The following is an 18,603-nucleotide window of genomic DNA, read 5'->3' as shown; positions in this document are numbered from 1 at the left end:
GCAGAAATTGTGGGAGGTTTCCGATATGTTTGCCGACATCCTTATTACAGAATTCAGCCACAAACTCCCCTATATAAGTGTGCGATTTGTGAGGAAATGGGATTATTTATTATTTTATTGAGTTGCACCTCTTTATAGATTTCTGTGGGGGCCGTATGGTGAGGAAGACTTACCCAGCTGAGGACTGTACAATATTTCATCTTTTCCCCTCTATTTGGGTGTTTCGCATTTTCTGTCATCCAATCCGGTGGGATCAATACATTAGTTTGTGGTTTATATATATAATAGACATAGACAAGCCACACCTTCTGTCTCTCTCCTCTTTGCTGGTTTCTAGGCGGTGCCAGTGCTTACCTGCGGTGATTCCCGGGGGGGACCCTTCCTACCCCTTTATTTTCGGGGGGGGGATTCTAATGTGGTGTTATTTGGTCATACTGCTCTCAGCAATGCCTTATCTTGATTGAGCTGTGAGTACTATTAACCCCTCGCCCTCCAGAGGATTTCCGCCCCCTTCCTGATCAGGCCATCTTTTGCGATACAGCGCTGCGTTACTTTAACTGATAATTGCGCGGTCATGCAACTCTGCACCCAAATGAAATTTATGTCCTTTTCCCCCACAAATAGATCTTTCTGTGACTGTGGCGGGCATTCTGACACTAACTCACACTGACTAAACACCACTGACATCCCCAGTGACACCAATACAGTGATTAGTGCTAAGAAAAAGCAGTTTGTGAATGAAAATTTAAACTATGAACAATATATATCTAAATATCTAAAGGAAATCCCTCAATATTCAATGCAGTTGTGCTTGATTGTCATGTTGCCAAAGTCATATCATCTTAGTGGCATAACTAGAAGTTTCAGGGCCCAAGCAACCTTGAACCCTGACCCTCAGCCGGGGCCCTTCCCACCAAGCCCGGTGGCGGTACGCCAAGGCCTGGTCGCAAGTGCGACCTTTGTGACCCTGGTAGTTCTTCCACTGCTGTCAGTAGGTTTTTTTAGTTTTTGTTTTTTTTATTTGCCTATTTATTTATTACCATTGTTTTAATTTGTTTATTTTTGTCATTCCATTTTTTAAAAATTATTTATAATAATTTTTTTTAGGAGCCCCATTGGGGGGCTTTGGTGACACAGACCCCTGATGTTCCACCTAGACCAAGAAAGGAGATTGAGGGCACAGTCCTCCTGGCTCCTGCCACTTCTCTTATCCAGGTGTACAGCGGGGATGTAAGAGCCCCCTGCCGCATGAGACCAGGTCGCAATTGTGACCCCTGCAACCCCTGTAGGTACACCCCTGTGTCATTTGAGTCATGTCTTCTCTATCCATAAACTATATACTGTATATAAATTATGAGCAACTTTAGTGCAGACAAAATCAGGAGGAATGCAGTTCTGGCACCTCCAGCACTGAATGTATCTATGCTAAGGGGTGCTGGGGTGTGCTGGACGGTCAATTGATACTTGGTGCTGGGGGATCTATTGTTACTGGAGGGGACATATTTTTGTGGTGGGGGTCTATTGTTGCTGGTGGGAGAACTGTTGTTGCATGGGATGGATCTATTGCTGGGGGGGGAGGTCAATCCTTGCTGGGAGGGATTTACTGTTGAGGGAGGGGTCTATTGTTGCTTTGGATGGGTCTTATGTTGCTGGGGGGGTCAATCCTTGCTGGGAGGGATTTACTGTTGAGGGAGGGGTCTATTGTTGCTTTGGATGGGTCTTATGTTGCTGGGGGGTTGATCCTTGCTGGGAGGGATTTACTGTTGAGGGAGGGTCTATTGTTGCTGTCTGCTGAAGGTTCCATTGATGCTGACTGTAGGGAGTCTATTGTTGCTTGGATGAATCTATTGTCACTTGGAGGTCCATTGTTGCTGGGGGGGGTCTGTTGTTGCTATCTACAGGGAATCTATCTTACTGCTTTTCTTGTTTTTTGCATACAAATTTATTTAGCACCTCAAAATGATTCTTGGTTCTGTATTCTCTTAAAGGGGCAACACTGGGAGGTGGGTAGGGTGTGGAACCAAGGAACAGTGCTTGGAGGTGAGTAGGGGGCGGAGACATGGGGGGGTTTGGAAGGGGGGAGTTCCATGCTTTGTGAAAAAAGCTCTGGTTGTAATAATACTCACATAATCACTCTTTTCACATTACAGTGGACCTGCCAGTGACCTTACATGAATGCATGAATCATTTTCTGCCATATCACAATCTATTGCACTTGGTGATGGAAGGCTTGGATGCAGCTGCTCGGCCATGGAAACCCATTCCATGAAGCTCTCTATGCACTGTTGTTGGGCTCATCTGAAGGCCACACCAAGTTTGGAGGTCTTTAGCTATTGGCTCTGCAGACAGTTGGCGACTTCTGCGCACTGTGCACTTCAGCATGCGCTGACCCCGCCCTGTCATGTGACGTGGCCTTCCACTTGGTGGCTGAGTGGCTGTTGTTCCCAGTCGCTTCCACTCTGTTATAATCCCACTAACAGTTGAGCGTGGAATATTTAGTAGCCAGGAAATGTCACGGATGGACTTATTGCCCAGGTGGCCACCTATCACGGGACCACGCTTGGAGTGACTGAGCTCCTGAGAGCGACCCATTCTTTCACCAATGTTTGTAGAAGCCGTCTGCATGCCTAGGGGATGATTGTATACACCTGTATCCATGGAGGGGATTGGAACACCTGAATCCAATGATTGGGAGGGGATTGGAACACCTGAATCCAATGATTGGGAGGGTGGGGCCAATACTTTTGGCAATATAGTGTATGTATTTAGCAGTATATATGCGTGCTTTTGTTACTCCTTGAAAGGGAGCACCTTCAATAAGTCTCACTTTTTTTCTCTTGTGAAAACTACAAAAATAATAATCAGGAGGGTCCAATGCCTAGTGCATTACCAATAATTTATTCAAAAAACACAGATGCCAAATGGATACTCACAAAAGTAGAAAGTAAAATTGCATATAACACACAAGATGCCACAGCAAGGGGAATCACATGTATCCATGCAATTCAGCTGGACTGTCAAGCTGACGTGTAACCAACATGATGTTGGCTAGCATAGCTCTGAGGAAGAGTAAGCCTCCGAAACACGTCAACTTAACCTCTTGCCGCCCGGCCAATGGCTGATTTGCTGCCGGCAAAATCCATCAGCGTCCCGGGTGGACGCCATATGGCGTCCTTCCAGGAATGGCGGTTTGCGCGCCTGCAGAGCCACTCAGTGACTCGATCTGTCACCGGCCGTGTACCTCGGACACAGCCGATGACAGATCTGAGTACCAGCCCTGTTGCCGGTACCATGTGACCTGCTGTGACCAATCACAGCAGGTCATATGACAGTTGTATACAATGGATGGCTTCATTCATGCCATCCATTGTATACTAGTGTGCCTAGCTGTGAATGGTCACAGTAATCACATGCACAAGCTGGGCCAATCACAGCCCAGCTGTGTCATGTGATTAGCCGTGGCCAAATCACAGCTAAGCACAAAAAAAAATCCCTGAATGAATCGGTCATTCAGGTAAATGCTTGCTTATAGCAAAGTAATTCTTTGCTATAAACAAATTGTGTAACACAAAGAAAAAAAAATACTGATTACTTCTCCAAAGTAGTACAATGTTACTATGGTAACGTTGTACTACTTTGGTCATAGTGAAATATGAAAAAAAAATCTTAAAAAAGAAGAAAAAATTAAAAATAATTAAAAAAAAAAAATTATATATATTTTTTTCATACTGTCAGCAGTTAGTGTCCCTGATCACCGCCATGCCAGTTATATGATGACGCTGTACTGCACTGGTGACAGTATGTAAAAAAGAAAATAGTGAAAATAATTTTTTTAACTTTTTCATTTTCTGAAAAATTATGACAAAAATACAACTTCAAAAATCTTGCCATGCTTGTTTTGAAATACGTTGAACTGTCTACTCTGCAAAAAGGGGTCATTTGGGGGATATCTGTACTGTCCTGACATTTGGGAGATATCTGTACCGTCCTGACATTTGGGGGATATCTGTACCGTCCTGACATTTGGGGGATATCTGTACCGTCCTGACATTTGGGGGATATCTGTCCTGTCCTGACATTTGGGGGATATCTGTCCTGTCCTGACATTTGGGGGATATCTGTCCTGTCCTGACATTTGGGGGATATCTGTCCTGTCCTGACATTTGGGGGATATCTGTCCTGTCCTGACATTTGGGGGATATCTGTACTATTCTGGCATTCTTGGACCTCAAGAAATTAGATTGGCTGTCAGTACTTCAGGATTGATCAATTTTCAGATCTATACCATAGTTTGTGAACTCTATAACTTTCCTACAAACTAAATAATACATCCTAATTTGGGTTATTTTCACCAAAGACATGTAGCAGAATACATCTCGGCCTAAATTTATGGAGAACAATTATTTATTTGTAAACTTTTATAGCAGAAACAAAGAAAAACGTGGGTTTTTTTTAAAAAACATTTTCGGTCTTTTTTGTTAATTTAGCAAAAAATAAAAACCCCAGAGATGATTAAATACCACCAAAAGAAAGCTCTAGTTGTGTGAAGAAAATGATAACATTTTAGTTTTGGTACAATGTTGTATGACCGCGCAACTGTCATTCAAAGTGTGAGAGTGCTGAAACCTGAAAAATGGCCTGGGCAGGAAGGGGGTAAAAGTACCCAGTATGGAAATGGTTAACAGTCCAACTGGGGTTCATGGAAAAATGTGGTTCCACTTGCTGTGGCATCTTGTATTTTCTTTAGCGATTTAACTTTCCACTTCCATGAGTATCCATTTGGCATCTATGCTTTGTGAACAATAAATCGCTGATAATGCACTAGGCATTTGTGTCCTCCTGATTTTTCCTTTTTGTTGTCTTCCCCGGTTGAGGAGAGCAGCATCTACTACACATTCCCGGTGAAGTTCATGGTCCATTGTATATCATACATCATTTGTGGTCATCTTCGGTAGACCTCTGAGCGCTGAAATGTACAGAGTTTCTCATGTGTGTTGTACACATCTTTGTATCTCTTGGTTGACATTTGTGCTATAAGGGAAATGATGAGCAAATTATCCATCAAGATGCCCTTTAATACATTCATAAGGCATATAGAGTAAGATGAACTAGAAATGTATTTGACTTCTTCTCATTGTTTTATAGATGTTCTTACCATATCTAAGATCTCAGGGGATCGTCGTATTACTCATATGAAGAAAACAACTCTAACTTGGCAGATAACACATTTCAGACAAAAGGAAATCCAGATAAATGTATTTCTGAAAAGACGTAATGCCACAAAAAAACAGCTTATTGCCTCCTGGGAACCTACAGAACGGACAGAATCCAATAATTCTATTGTTCTGCCTCTTCTGGAAAGAGATCACCATACATTGTTACTTGTTGAGATGACAAAATCCTGTATAGGAATGTACGAGTATCTCTGCTCCATTACTATCACCCCGAGTGCAGATAAAGATGACGGCGCCATGCTTGGTGTAGAGGTGGAACACGCTTCCCTAAAACAGCCCATCTCTGCATACAGGACTCTGAATGTGTACAATACAGTAGCAGGTAAGTAGTGGGTATGCTGTAGGTACTGAAAAAGGGTTTTATACTTAGTGTTCTTAAACCCAGGATCCTGCATTCACTATATCCGGTCACCCCAGACCCTGCATTCAGTATATCTGCTCTCCCCGGATGCTGCATTCACCATATCCGCTCTCCCCGGACCCCGCATTCAATATATCCGGTCACCCCGGACCCTGCATTCACTATATCCGCTCTCCCCAGACGCTGCATTCACTATATCCGGTCACCCCGGACCCTGCATTCAGTATATCTGCTCTCCCTGGACCCTGCATTCACTATATCCGTTCTCCCTGGACCCTGCATTCACTATATCTGCTCTCCCCGGACCCCGCATTCACTATATCCGCTCTCCCCAGACGCTGCATTCACTATATCCGCTCTCCCCGGACCCTGCATTCACTATATCCGTTCTCCCTGGACCCTGCATTCACTATATCCGTTCTCCCTGGACCTTGCATTCACTATATCCGCTCTCCCCGGACCCTGCATTCACTATATCCGCTCTCCCCGGACCCTGCATTCACTATATCCGCTCTCCCCGGACCCGCATTCACTATATCCGCTCTCACCGGACCCTGCATTCACTATATCTGCTCTCCTCGGACTCTGCATTCACTATATCCGCTCCCCTTGGACCCTGCATTCACTATATCCGCTCTTCCCGGGCCCTGTATTCACTATATTTACTCTCCCCGGACCCCTCATTCCCTATGTACGCTGTCCCCGGACCCCGCATTCACTATATCCGCTCTCCCCGGACCCCGCATTCACTATATCCGCTCTCCCCGGATTCTGCATTCACTATATCCGCTCTCCCCGGACCCTGCATTCACTATATCCGATGACTCGAACAACCTCAGACCCATCTCCCTGTTCCCATTTACATCCAAACTCCTTGAGCGCCTAGTCTACACCCGCCTAAGCTCTCAGCTTAACGACAACAACCTCCTCAACCCCCTACAGTCCGGCTTCCGTCCCCTACACTCCACCGAAACCGCCTTACTTAAACTCTCCAACGACCTGCTAACTGCCAAAGCTAATGGCCACTACTCAGTGCTCCTACTCCTTGACCTCTCTGTGGCCTTCGACACAGTCCACCACCCCCTCCTCCTCAAAAAACTACACTCCCTCAGCCTCAGAGATTCTGCTCTCTCCTGGCTCTCATCCTACCTATCACAACGCTCCTTCAGCGTTACCTCTAATGCTACCACCTCCCCCTCTCTGTTGGGGTCCCTCAAGGCTCTGTCCTCGGGTCCCTTCTCTTCTCAATCTACACCTCCTCCCTTGGCCAACTCATACACTCTCACGGACTTCAACTACCACCTCTATGCCAACGACACACAAATCTATTTCTCAACCCCCCACCTCACCCCCTCGGTCTCTGCCCAAATCACACACCTACTGAGCGACATATCAAACTGGATGTCGCGCCACTTCCTTAAACTGAACCTCTCCAAAACCGAGTTTCTTGTCTTCCCCCCAGCCCAGACACCACCCCCCATTGACTTCTCCATCACATCCACCAACGCCACCATCAAACCCGCCCCACAGGCCAGAGTACTTGGTGTCATTCTGGACTCCAACCTATCCTTCCAGCCCCAAGTCCAATCATGCAGACTCCGCCTCCGCAACTTTGCCAAAATACTCACGTTCCTAACCCCAGAAACCACTAAACAGCTCATCTACTCCCTCATCATATCACGACTCGACTACTGCAACTCCCTCCTCACTGGCCTGCCTCGCCACAGGCTATCCCCGCTTCAGTCCATCCTGAATACGGCTGCCAGACTCATTCACCGTTCCAACCGCTCCATTTCCACCACCCCCCTCTGCCAATCCCTCCATTGGCCTCCACTCAGTGTCCTCCACCCCCCTCTGCCAATCCCTCCATTGGCCTCCACTCAGTGTCCTCCACCCCCCTCTGCCAATCCCTCCACTGGCCTCCACTCAGTATCCTCCACCCCCCTCTGCCAATCCCTCCACTGGCTTCCGATTGCGCAACGGATCAAATTCAAAATCCTAACGCTGACGTACAAAGCTGTCCACCATACTGCCCCGAACTACATCACCGACCTAATATCCAAGTACCGCCCAACACGCACACTCCGCTCCTCACAAGACCTCCTTCTCTCTCGTTCCCTGGTCTCCTCCTCCCATGCCCGCCTCCAGGACTTCTCCAGGGTGTCACCCATCCTCTGGAACTCCCTGCCCCAACCCATCAGATTATCACCTACTCTCCTCTCCTTTAGGCGTACCCTGAAAACCCATCTCTTCAGGGAAGCCTACCCCACCCCCTGCTAGCTTGCTGAGCTCCTCCACTTTTCCTATCACTCCATCCCCCACAGCTATCTCCTCCTGTGCCACTATCCCCTCCCTCCTAGATTGTAAGCTTCAAGGAGCAGGGCCCTCAATCCCCTCATGTTTTGCATTGTATTGGTATTGTTCTGTCACATGTTCTGTCCCCCTTTGTAATGTACAGCGCTGAGCGAACTATCGGCGCTTTATAAATACTGTATAATAATAATAATATATACGCTCTCCCCTGACCCCGCATTCACTAAATCCGGTCTCCCCGGACTCCGCATTCACTATAACCGGTCTCCACGGACCCTGCATTCATTAGATCCAGTCTCCCGTACCCCGCATTCACTAAATCCGGTCTCCCCGGACCCTGCATTCACTATATCCGCTCTCCCCGGACCCCGCATTCACTATATCCGCTCTCCCCGGACCCTGCATTCACTAGATCCGGTCTCCCGTACCCCGCATTCACTAGATCTGGTCTCCCCGGACCGTGCATTCACTAGATCCGGTCTCCCGGACACCGCATTGACTATATCCGCTCTCCCCGGACCCTGCATTGACTATATCCGGTCTCCCCGGACCCCGAATTGACTATATCCGGTCTCCCTGGACCCCGCATTCGCTATATCCGCTCTCCCCGGACCCCGCATTCGCTATATCCGCTCTCCCTGGACCCCGCATTCGCTATATCCGCTCTCCCTGGACCCCGCATTCGCTATATCCGCTCTCCCCGGACCCCGCATTCGCTATATCCGCTCTCCCCGGACCCCGCATTCGCTATATCCGCTCTCCCCGGACCCCGCAGTCACTATATCCGCTCTCCCCGGACCCCGCAGTTACTATATCCGCTCTCCCTGGACCCCGCAGTCACTATATCCGCTCTCCCCGGACCCCGCATTCACTATATCCGCTCTCCCCGGACCCTGCATTCACTATATCCGCTCTCCCCGGACCCCGCATTCACTATATCCGCTCTCCCCGGACCCCGCATTCACTATATCCGCTCTCCCTGGACCCCGCATTCACTATATCCGCTCTCCCACACTACACAGAACATGGAAATGCAATTATTTTAGTAAATATAAACTGCTAAATCCCTTTTCTCATCAGCAGTATATAGCAGTCTTGTGACTTCTATCAGTTTTCAGCAGAGCAATGGTTAAAGCTTGTTGGAGGAGTTTTCATTTTCCTCTAGGAGGATGCAGAACCCCTGACCTCTGTCTGGACAGTGCTGATTGGCCCTGTGCTGATGACATGCACTCTCCCAAGAAAAAAAAACCTCTCTAGCAACACACCCCAAACACAGCATGTGCAGAGTAACTCCACACAAAATGTCTTATTAGGATATGAGGGGGACACCAGAAGGGGAGGATCAGAGAGGACAGGATCAAAGAGAGTTTTTACACAATTAACCCCTTAGGTTCCAGTGTGTATAACAAGCATTCTATAGTGCCTATACAAACTGATTATACTGTTGTAGGTTTGGTAATTGTTCCAGACGAAGGCAAAAAAACAACAAAGCACGATCCAATTTGCTCCTGCAGGGAAACAATTCCTTCTTGACCCCCCGAGAGGCAATCGGATATTCCCTGGATCAACTTTCCCTATAAATGTTATATCCAGTTGTATTCTGTGTATCCAAGAAAGAATCCAGGACTTTCCTACAGCAATCCACTGAGCTGGCCACAACCAACTCTGGAGGGAGTCTATTCCACATTCTCACAGCTCTTACTGTGAAGAAACCTTTCCGTGTTTGGAGATTACATTTCTTTTCCTCCAGACGTAAGGAGCGCCCCCTTGTCCTCTGTGATGACCTCAGGGGGAATAACTACACCGAGTTCACTATATGAACCACTGATGTATTATACATGGAGATCATATCCCCCCTTATGTATTATACATGGAGATCATATCCCCCCTTATGTATTATACATGGAGATCATATCCCCCCTTATGTATTATACATGGAGATCATATCCCCCTTATGTATTATACATGGAGATCATATCCCCCTTATGTATTATACATGGAGATCATATCCCCCCTTATGTATTATACATGGAGATCATATCCCCCCTTATGTATTATACATGGAGATCATATCCCCCCTTATGTATTATACATGGAGATCATATCCCCCCTTATGTATTATACATGGAGATCATATCCCCCCTTATGTATTATACATGGAGATCATATCCCCCCTTATGTATTATACATGGAGATCATATCCCCCCTTGATGTATTATACATGGAGATCATATCCCCCCCTGATGTATTATACATGGAGATCATATCCCCCCCATGTATTATACATGGAGATCATATCCCCCCTATGTATTATACATGGAGATCATATCCCCCTTATGTATTATACATGGAGATCATATCCCCCCCCCCTTATGTATTATACATGGAGATCATATCCCCCCCCCCTTATGTATTATACATGGAGATCATATCCCCCCTTGATGTATTATACATGGAGATCATATCCCCCCCTGATGTATTATACATGGAGATCATATCCCCCCCTGATGTATTATACATGGAGATCATATCCCCCCCTGATGTATTATACATGGAGATCATATCCCCCCCTGATGTATTATACATGGAGATCATATCCCCCCCTGATGTATTATACATGGAGATCATATCCCCCCTTTATGTATTATACATGGAGATCATATCCCCCCTTTATGTATTATACATGGAGATCATATCCCCCTTATGTATTATACATGGAGATCATATCCCCCCTTATGTATTATACATGGAGATCATATCCCCCCCCCTTATGTATTATACATGGAGATCATATCCCCCCCCCCCTTATGTATTATACATGGAGATCATATCCCCCCTTATGTATTATACATGAAGATCATATCCCCCCTTATGTATTATACATGGAGACCATACCCCCCTTATGTATTATACATGGAGATCATATCCCCCCTTATGTATTATACATGGAGATCATATCCCCCTTATGTATTATACATGGAGATCATATCCCCCCTTATGTATTATACATGGAGATCATATCCCCCCTTATGTATTATACATGGAGATCATATCCCCCCCTTATGTATTATACATGGAGATCATATGCCCCCCTTATGTATTATACATGGAGATCATATCCCCCCTTATGTATTATACATGGAGATCATATCCCCCCCTTATGTATTATACATGGAGATCATATCCCCCCCCCCTTATGTATTATACATGGTGATCATATTCCCCCCCCCTTATGTATTATACATGGAGATCATATCCCCCTTATGTATTATACATGGAGATCATATCCCCCCTTATGTATTATACATGGAGATCATATCCCCCCTTATGTATTATACATGGAGATCATATCCCCCCCCCCTTATGTATTATACATGGAGATCATATCCCCCCTTATGTATTATACATGGAGATCATATCCCCCCTTATGTATTATACATGGAGATCATATCCCCCCTTATGTATTATACATGGAGATCATATCCCCCCTTATGTATTATACATGGAGATCATATCCCCCTTATGTATTATACATGGAGATCATATCCCCCTTATGTATTATACATGGAGATCATATCCCCCCTTATGTATTATACATGGAGATCATATCCCCCCCTTATGTATTATACATGGAGATCATATCCCCCCCTTATGTATTATACATGGAGATCATATCCCCCCCTTATGTATTATACATGGAGATCATATCCCCCCCTTATGTATTATACATGGAGATCATATCCCCCTTATGTATTATACATGGAGATCATATCCCCCTTATGTATTATACATGGAGATCATATCCCCCTTATGTATTATACATGGAGATCATATCCCCCCTTATGTATTACACATGGAGATCATATCCCCCCTTATGTATTATACATGGAGATCATATCCCCCCCCCTTATGTATATTACATGGAGATCATATCCCCCCCCCTTATGTATATTACATGGAGATCATATACCCCTTATGTATATTACATGGAGATCATATACCCCTTATGTATATTACATGGAGATCATATTCCCCTTATGTATTATACATGGAGATCTTATCCCCCCCCTTATGTATTATACATGGAGATCATATCCCCCCCCCCTTATGTATTATACATGGAGATCATATCCCCCCTTATGTATTATACATGGAGATCATATCCCCCCTTATGTATTATACATGGAGATCATATCCCCCCTTATGTATTATACATGGAGATCATATCCCCCCTTATGTATTATACATGGAGATCATATCCCCCCTTATGTATTATACATGGAGATCATATCCCCCCCCCTTATGTATTATACATGGAGATCATATCCCCCCCTTATGTATTATACATGGAGATCATATCCCCCCTTATGTATTATACATGGAGATCATATCCCCCCCCTTATGTATTATACATGGAGATCATATCCCCCCTTATGTATTATACATGGAGATCATATCCCCCTTATGTATTATACATGGAGATCATATCCCCCCCTTATGTATTATACATGGAGATCATATCCCCCCCTTATGTATTATACATGGAGATCATATCCCCCCTTATGTATTATACATGGAGATCATATCCCCCCTTATGTATTATACATGGAGATCATATCCCCCCCTTATGTATTATACATGAAGATCATATCCTCCCCTTATGTATTATACATGAAGATCATATCCCCCCCTTATGTATTATACATGGAGATCATATCCCCCCCTTATGTATTATACATGAAGATCATATCCCCCCCTTATGTATTATACATGGTGATCATATCCTCCCTTATGTATTATACATGGAGATCACATCCCCCTTATGTATTATACATGGAGATCACATCCCCCCTTATGTATTATCCATGGAGATCACATCCCCCCTTATGTATTATCCATGGAGATCACATCCCCCCTTATGTATTATACATGGAGATCATATCCCCCCCCTTATGTATTATACATGGAGATCATATCCCCCCCCTTATGTATTATACATGGAGATCATATCCCCCCTTATGTATTATACATGGAGATCATATCCCCCCTTATGTATTATACATGGAGATCATATCCCCCCTTATGTATTATACATGGAGATCATATCCCCCCTTATGTATTATACATGGAGATCATATCCCCCCTTATGTATTATACATGGAGATCATATCCCCCCTTATGTATTATACATGGAGATCATATCCCCCCTTATGTATTATACATGGAGATCATATCCCCCCTTATGTATTATACATGGTGATCATATCCCCCCTTATGTATTATACACGGAGATCATATCCCCCCTTATGTATTATACATGGAGATCATATCCCCCCTTATGTATTATACATGGAGATCATATCCCCCCCCCCTTATGTATTATACATGGCTATAGGTTTGCTTAAGAGAAGTCCCTCATGCAGGTCTGTCTGCTTAAATTATTCCTCACTTCCATTGGCCTGTGGATGGTATTGTGGTGTTAAGATATACCTTATTTGTTTTATTTAAGGAAAGTCTCAAACGCTTGAAATAAATGGTGGATCCTTGCCAGTAATGGTTTCTAGTGGTAGTCCCCCTCCAAACAGTGATCACAGCTTTCATGGTCCTACATTCTGCTGTAGCCTCCGCTCTCCACTTTGAGTACAAATCATAAGCTACCAAACACTAGTGTTGGGCAGAACACCTCCCTGTTCGGCTCGCAGTCAAACATTTGAACCTACCAAAAGTCTGACCGCGAACTTCGAACTGGGACTATTTACTGAGGGGTATCTTACCACATCTGAACATGTGGTGCGATCCTGCTCCGTTACTAAAATCCGGCATGAGTTCCATGATGACGTCATGATGTATTTTAGTAGTGAGACATTCATTCATGTTTCTGCTGTCAGTGGGGTTCCCGGCTCACAGCTTGATGTCAAAAGAATTGTCAGCATTGCCGGAGAATTAAAATATTTTCTTTTAAAACGGCATGGAAGCCCCCCTCCCATCCATACCAAGCCCTTTGGGTCTGGAATAGACTTTGAGGGGAACCCCCCACAACAAATTTTTTTTTTAATGATGTGGGGGTCCCCCACCAAAATACATACCAGACTCTTATCCCAGCATGCAGCTTGGTAGGTCAGGAAAGGGGGGGGGGTATGAGCGAGCACCCCCCCCTCCTGAACAGTACCAGGCCACATGCCCTCAACATGGGGGGGCATGCTTTTGGGCAGTGTTGATGGGGACAAGGGCTTCTTCCCCACAACCCTCTGGGGGTCTGCGGGCGGAGGGCTTATCAGAATAATCTGGAAGCCCTCTTTAACAAGGGGGCCCCCAGATCCCAACCCCCCCCATGTGAATGAGTATGCGGTACATGTACATCGCAAAAAAAAAAAGTTAGTTAAAAAAAGACAGGAGATGGTCTTTGACAAGTGAAAGTGGCCCTGTACCATGTGATCACTGTGACCAATCCCAGCGATCGTAAAAGTGAATAAAAAGGCTGCATGTTGCAGTCATCGGCTCTGTTTTCTTCCAGAGACTAAGCACTTGGGAGAGGAGACTGATCTGTTTCTACTATCAGTGAGTCTGTCAGTGTTTTACAGTGTAACGCAGTGCTACATACAGTGTCCCTGATCACTAACCACACCAGTCACAGTGTCCCTAAATGAGTGCAGTCAGCTAAAGATGGGATAGATGTTCGAGTCGGACTCATTAGCCACATCAGTAACAGTGTTGCCAGACCAGTGTATGCCAGCAACAGTGTTTCTCATCATCACCAGACCAGTGTCAGTGATGCCAGACCAGTGTACACCAGAAACAATGATAGTGTTTCTAATTCCCACCACACCAGTGTAGGTGTCACCAACCCAGCCAGCAACAGCATTGCTGATCACTGGCCACAGTGTCACCAGACCTGTATGAGCCAGCCAACAGTGTTTTTACCTCTACCACACCAGTGCCAGTGTCAGCAGAGCCACAAGCCAGCAACAGATCCTTGTCACACCAGTACAATGTCACCAGAGCCTGACTGTCAGTAACCTGATTGCTAGCCAGAACCATTGTCCTCAGTGCCAACCACTGCCAAACATGTCCCAAATAAAGTACACAAGTGAGGATGTCTTTCAAATTCTGAGCATGACAGATGGGGGTAGCATGAAGGAACTCTCAGATTCGGATTCGAAATATGAACCTGTCAACATCAGCAGTTCAGCGATGGCCACCTATGATTCCCTACTAAGAGTCAGGCATACTGAACATCCTACAGAACTGCAACAGACCAGCACCAGCAGAGAAGTACATACTGATGATGTACCAAACACTTCTCCAGCATGTAGTGGAGTGTTATAACATCGGCCACAAATAAATAGGGCCAGGACATCTCCTGCGCTCAGAGACCCAGATCAGGGATTGGTGGCTTGACCGACCTCCATGTAAACTCATCCACCAATGGATCAAAGGTTGTGGAGCCCTTAAAGTCTGGGGAAGCCTGACCAGTACTGCAGATAACAAAAGAAAGCGCACCAACCTTGCGCATAACCTCAGCGATAAAAGCGGTTTTATTACAATAAGATGTATACTCACAAATGTAGCAAAATTAAAAGCATATAATATCCAAGAATGGATCACAAGAGCCCAAGTAGCGTGCAAATCCCACCGAAAGGGAGACCCTATGTAAAGTCTGACGTGTTTCGAAGGAAGAGCTTCCCCAGATTTTGGCATATTATTTGTAGTATTTTTCACCAGTTCAGTGATATTGGGAATCTTATTTGAAGTCACATTTCATTGTGGTATGAGAAAAGCGTGGCACTGTTATTATGTGGTTGTTATGTAGCACTTTTATATGAGTATGTGAAGGTGTGGGCGGATTTTTGTTTTTACAGTACAAACAATGGCCACTGCCCCCGTCTATAACTGGCCTTCACAGCAAGGGGCACATGGAAGGGCGACGCATGTCAAACAAAAGAGAAAAGTTCCCGGCTCAACTTACCAACCAGCCTGCAAACAAACCCGTCTAACAGTATGCATTAAAAACGTGGGTTCAGTTAGCACACATTTGCAAACACATCTGTAAGCTACAGAGCCTCGTCATAGCACCCCGATATTCTGTAGTCCTAACTCTACATATTTTGAGAGCCCCCATAGTAGAGGCACATGTATTTAATGGATAGACCGAGGGCAGGTGGACCTGGGGGAGCCCACCCCTCCTTAAAGGTACAGGAGCGCACTGGACACCCAGCATGCAGCACAATGGCAGCTAAGGTGTCCAGCACTCCCTCACCAACAATTCAATGGTACAAAAAATGGCCATTGCCCCAGTCTATAACTGGCTGTTTGTTTTTACCCCTTTTTTCTATATTGAGTTGATATTCCAGTTTTATTTAACTGCTCGTGGGTTTATACAGTATTTATATTTAGTTAACCAGTTCCATGCCGCCCTATAGAGTATGTCCGACAAGGGAGAGACCTGTGTATAGACAACACAGATCTCTCCCCTGTCAGCTCCTGCACACTGCTTTGTATGGCTCTACATAGCAGCATGCTTACAGGGAAACAAACACACAGCCCCCATTGTAAAACAACACACAGTTAACCTTTTGATCTCACAAGATATTAACCCCTTCCTGCCCAGTGCCATTAGTACAGTGTCAGTGCTTTTTATTAGCACTGATCACTGTATTGGTGTGACTGGGGATGTCCGTAACACCAAGTCAACTCCCCCCCAGTGTCAGAATGCCCGCCACAGTCCCGCTATAAGTCATCGATCGCCGCCATTACTAGTAAATAAAATCCCAGTATCTATACCGCCATTTGTAGACGCTATAACTTTCACGTAAACCAATTAATTTACATATATTGGGATTTTTTTTTTCTAGCAAAGACACAGAGCAGAATACATTTTGGCCTAAATTTACGATGAAATTTGATTTTTAATTTTTTTTTTTACTGGACGTGTTTATTAGCCTTAGACTCCTTAGCACCCCTAACCACACGAAGCATTAGACCCCGACCGCTTCAACCCTGGCAGAACGACCACACTACAAATCTTAAAAGACGTAGTTGTGCGCTGGAACGATTATGGCGCAAAACCAAATCCCCTCGAGAGTTCTCTCTCTACAAATCCGCCTTCCTCCACGCCACCAAACAAGCCTACTTCGTAACCCTCATCAACACCCTCTCCACCTGTCCTCGCCGGCTCTTCTCCACCTTCAACTCCCTACTCTCTCCCCCCCACCCCCACCCAGTACCTCACTTACCGCCTACAAGATTGCCAATCACTTCCAAAATAAGATCGACGCAATCCGTAAGGACATCGCCAATGCTCAACCTACCTCCCCACCTAGACTCCCTCCCACTATAACCCCATCAACTCTCCCCTCCTCTGACCTCGCAACTGCCCTACCCCCCACCACACCTAACGTCCCACACACTATAACCTCCCCAACACTCCACTCCTTCAGCCTTGCTACCACTGAGGAGGTCACTAAGGTCCTCTCAAAAGCCCGCCTCACCACTTGCCCCCTTGACCCTGTCCCCACACAACTCCTCCGGTCACCCTCCTCCTCCATCCTACGCTCCCTCACCCACATCTTCAATCTCTCCCTCTCTACTGGCGCATTCTCCCCCCCCCTAAAGCACACGCACATCACCCCCATAATCAAAAAACCCTCCCTGGACCCCACCGACCTGAACAACCTTAGACCCATCTCCCTGCTGCCATTTACTTCCAAGCTCCTTGAGCGCTAAGTTTACAATCGCCTAAGCTCCCACCTCACTGACAACAACCTCCTCGATCCACTACAGTCTGGCTTCCGTCCCTACACTCCACCGAAACCGCCCTACTCAAACTCACCAACGACCTGCTAACCGCCAAAGCTAATGGCCACTACTCAGTGCTCCTACTCCTCGACCTCTCTGCGGCCTTCGACAAAGTCCACCACCCCCTCCTCCTTAACAAACTACACTCCCTTGGCATCAGAGACTCCGCTCTCTCCTGGCTCTCATCCTACCTATCCCAGCCCTCCTTCAGCGTTACCTATAACGCTACCACCTCCCCCTCACTCCCCTCTCTGTTGGGGTCCCCCAAGGCTCTGTCCTCTGGCCCCTTCTCTTCTCCATCTACACCTCCTCCCTCGGCAAACTGATACACTCCCAGGGCTTCCACTGTCACCTCTACGCCGATGACACGCAAATTTACTTCTCCACCCCTCACCTCACCCCTTCAGTCTCCGCCCATATCACCCACCTACTGAACGACATATCAGACTGGATGTCGCTCCATTTCCTCAAATTGAACCTTTCCAAAACCGAGCTTCTGATTTTCCCCCCAGCCTGTGCCCCCCACCCTCTCCATCACGACCAACAACGCCACCATCAGTCCCACGCCGCAAGCCAAATTCCTAGGTGTCACCCTAGACTCAAACCTGTCCTTCCAACCCCATGTCCAATCGTTGGCAAACTCATGCAGGCTCCACCTCCGCAACATCTCCAAAATACGTTCGTTCCTAACCCCATACACTACTAAACAACTTGTTCACTCCCTTATTATCACATGCCTGGACTACTGCAACTCCCTCCTCACCGGCCTACCTCATCACAGACTATCCCCGCTTCAGTCTATCCTGAACTCAGCGGCCAGACTCATCCACCTTACCAACCGCTCTGCTTCTGCCACCCCCCTCTGTCATTCCCTCCACTGGCCTCCACTCAGTGTCCTCC

At 46.0% G+C, this 18,603-nt stretch overlaps 1 protein-coding gene across 1 annotated transcript in view; it reads left to right on the top strand.

Moving 5' to 3' along the window:
- Positions 1–18,603, top strand: part of LOC149452914 (uncharacterized) — an 81,598-nt gene that overhangs the window by 52,941 nt on the left and 10,054 nt on the right. Inside the window, exon 7 of the mRNA XM_089688816.1 lies at positions 5,146–5,556. Within this exon, the coding sequence (XP_089544942.1) occupies positions 5,146–5,556 (411 nt within the window). The remainder of the gene's footprint in view (positions 1–5,145; positions 5,557–18,603) is intronic.

Source organism: Staurois parvus, unplaced genomic scaffold (genome assembly GCF_062004578.1).
Source record: "Staurois parvus isolate SC_StPar_1 unplaced genomic scaffold, SC_StPar_1.0 ptg000455l, whole genome shotgun sequence".
NCBI lineage: Eukaryota > Metazoa > Chordata > Amphibia > Anura > Ranidae > Staurois > Staurois parvus.
The sequence above is the reverse complement of the archived record's forward strand: the minus strand, read 5'-3'. Positions and strand labels throughout refer to the sequence as shown.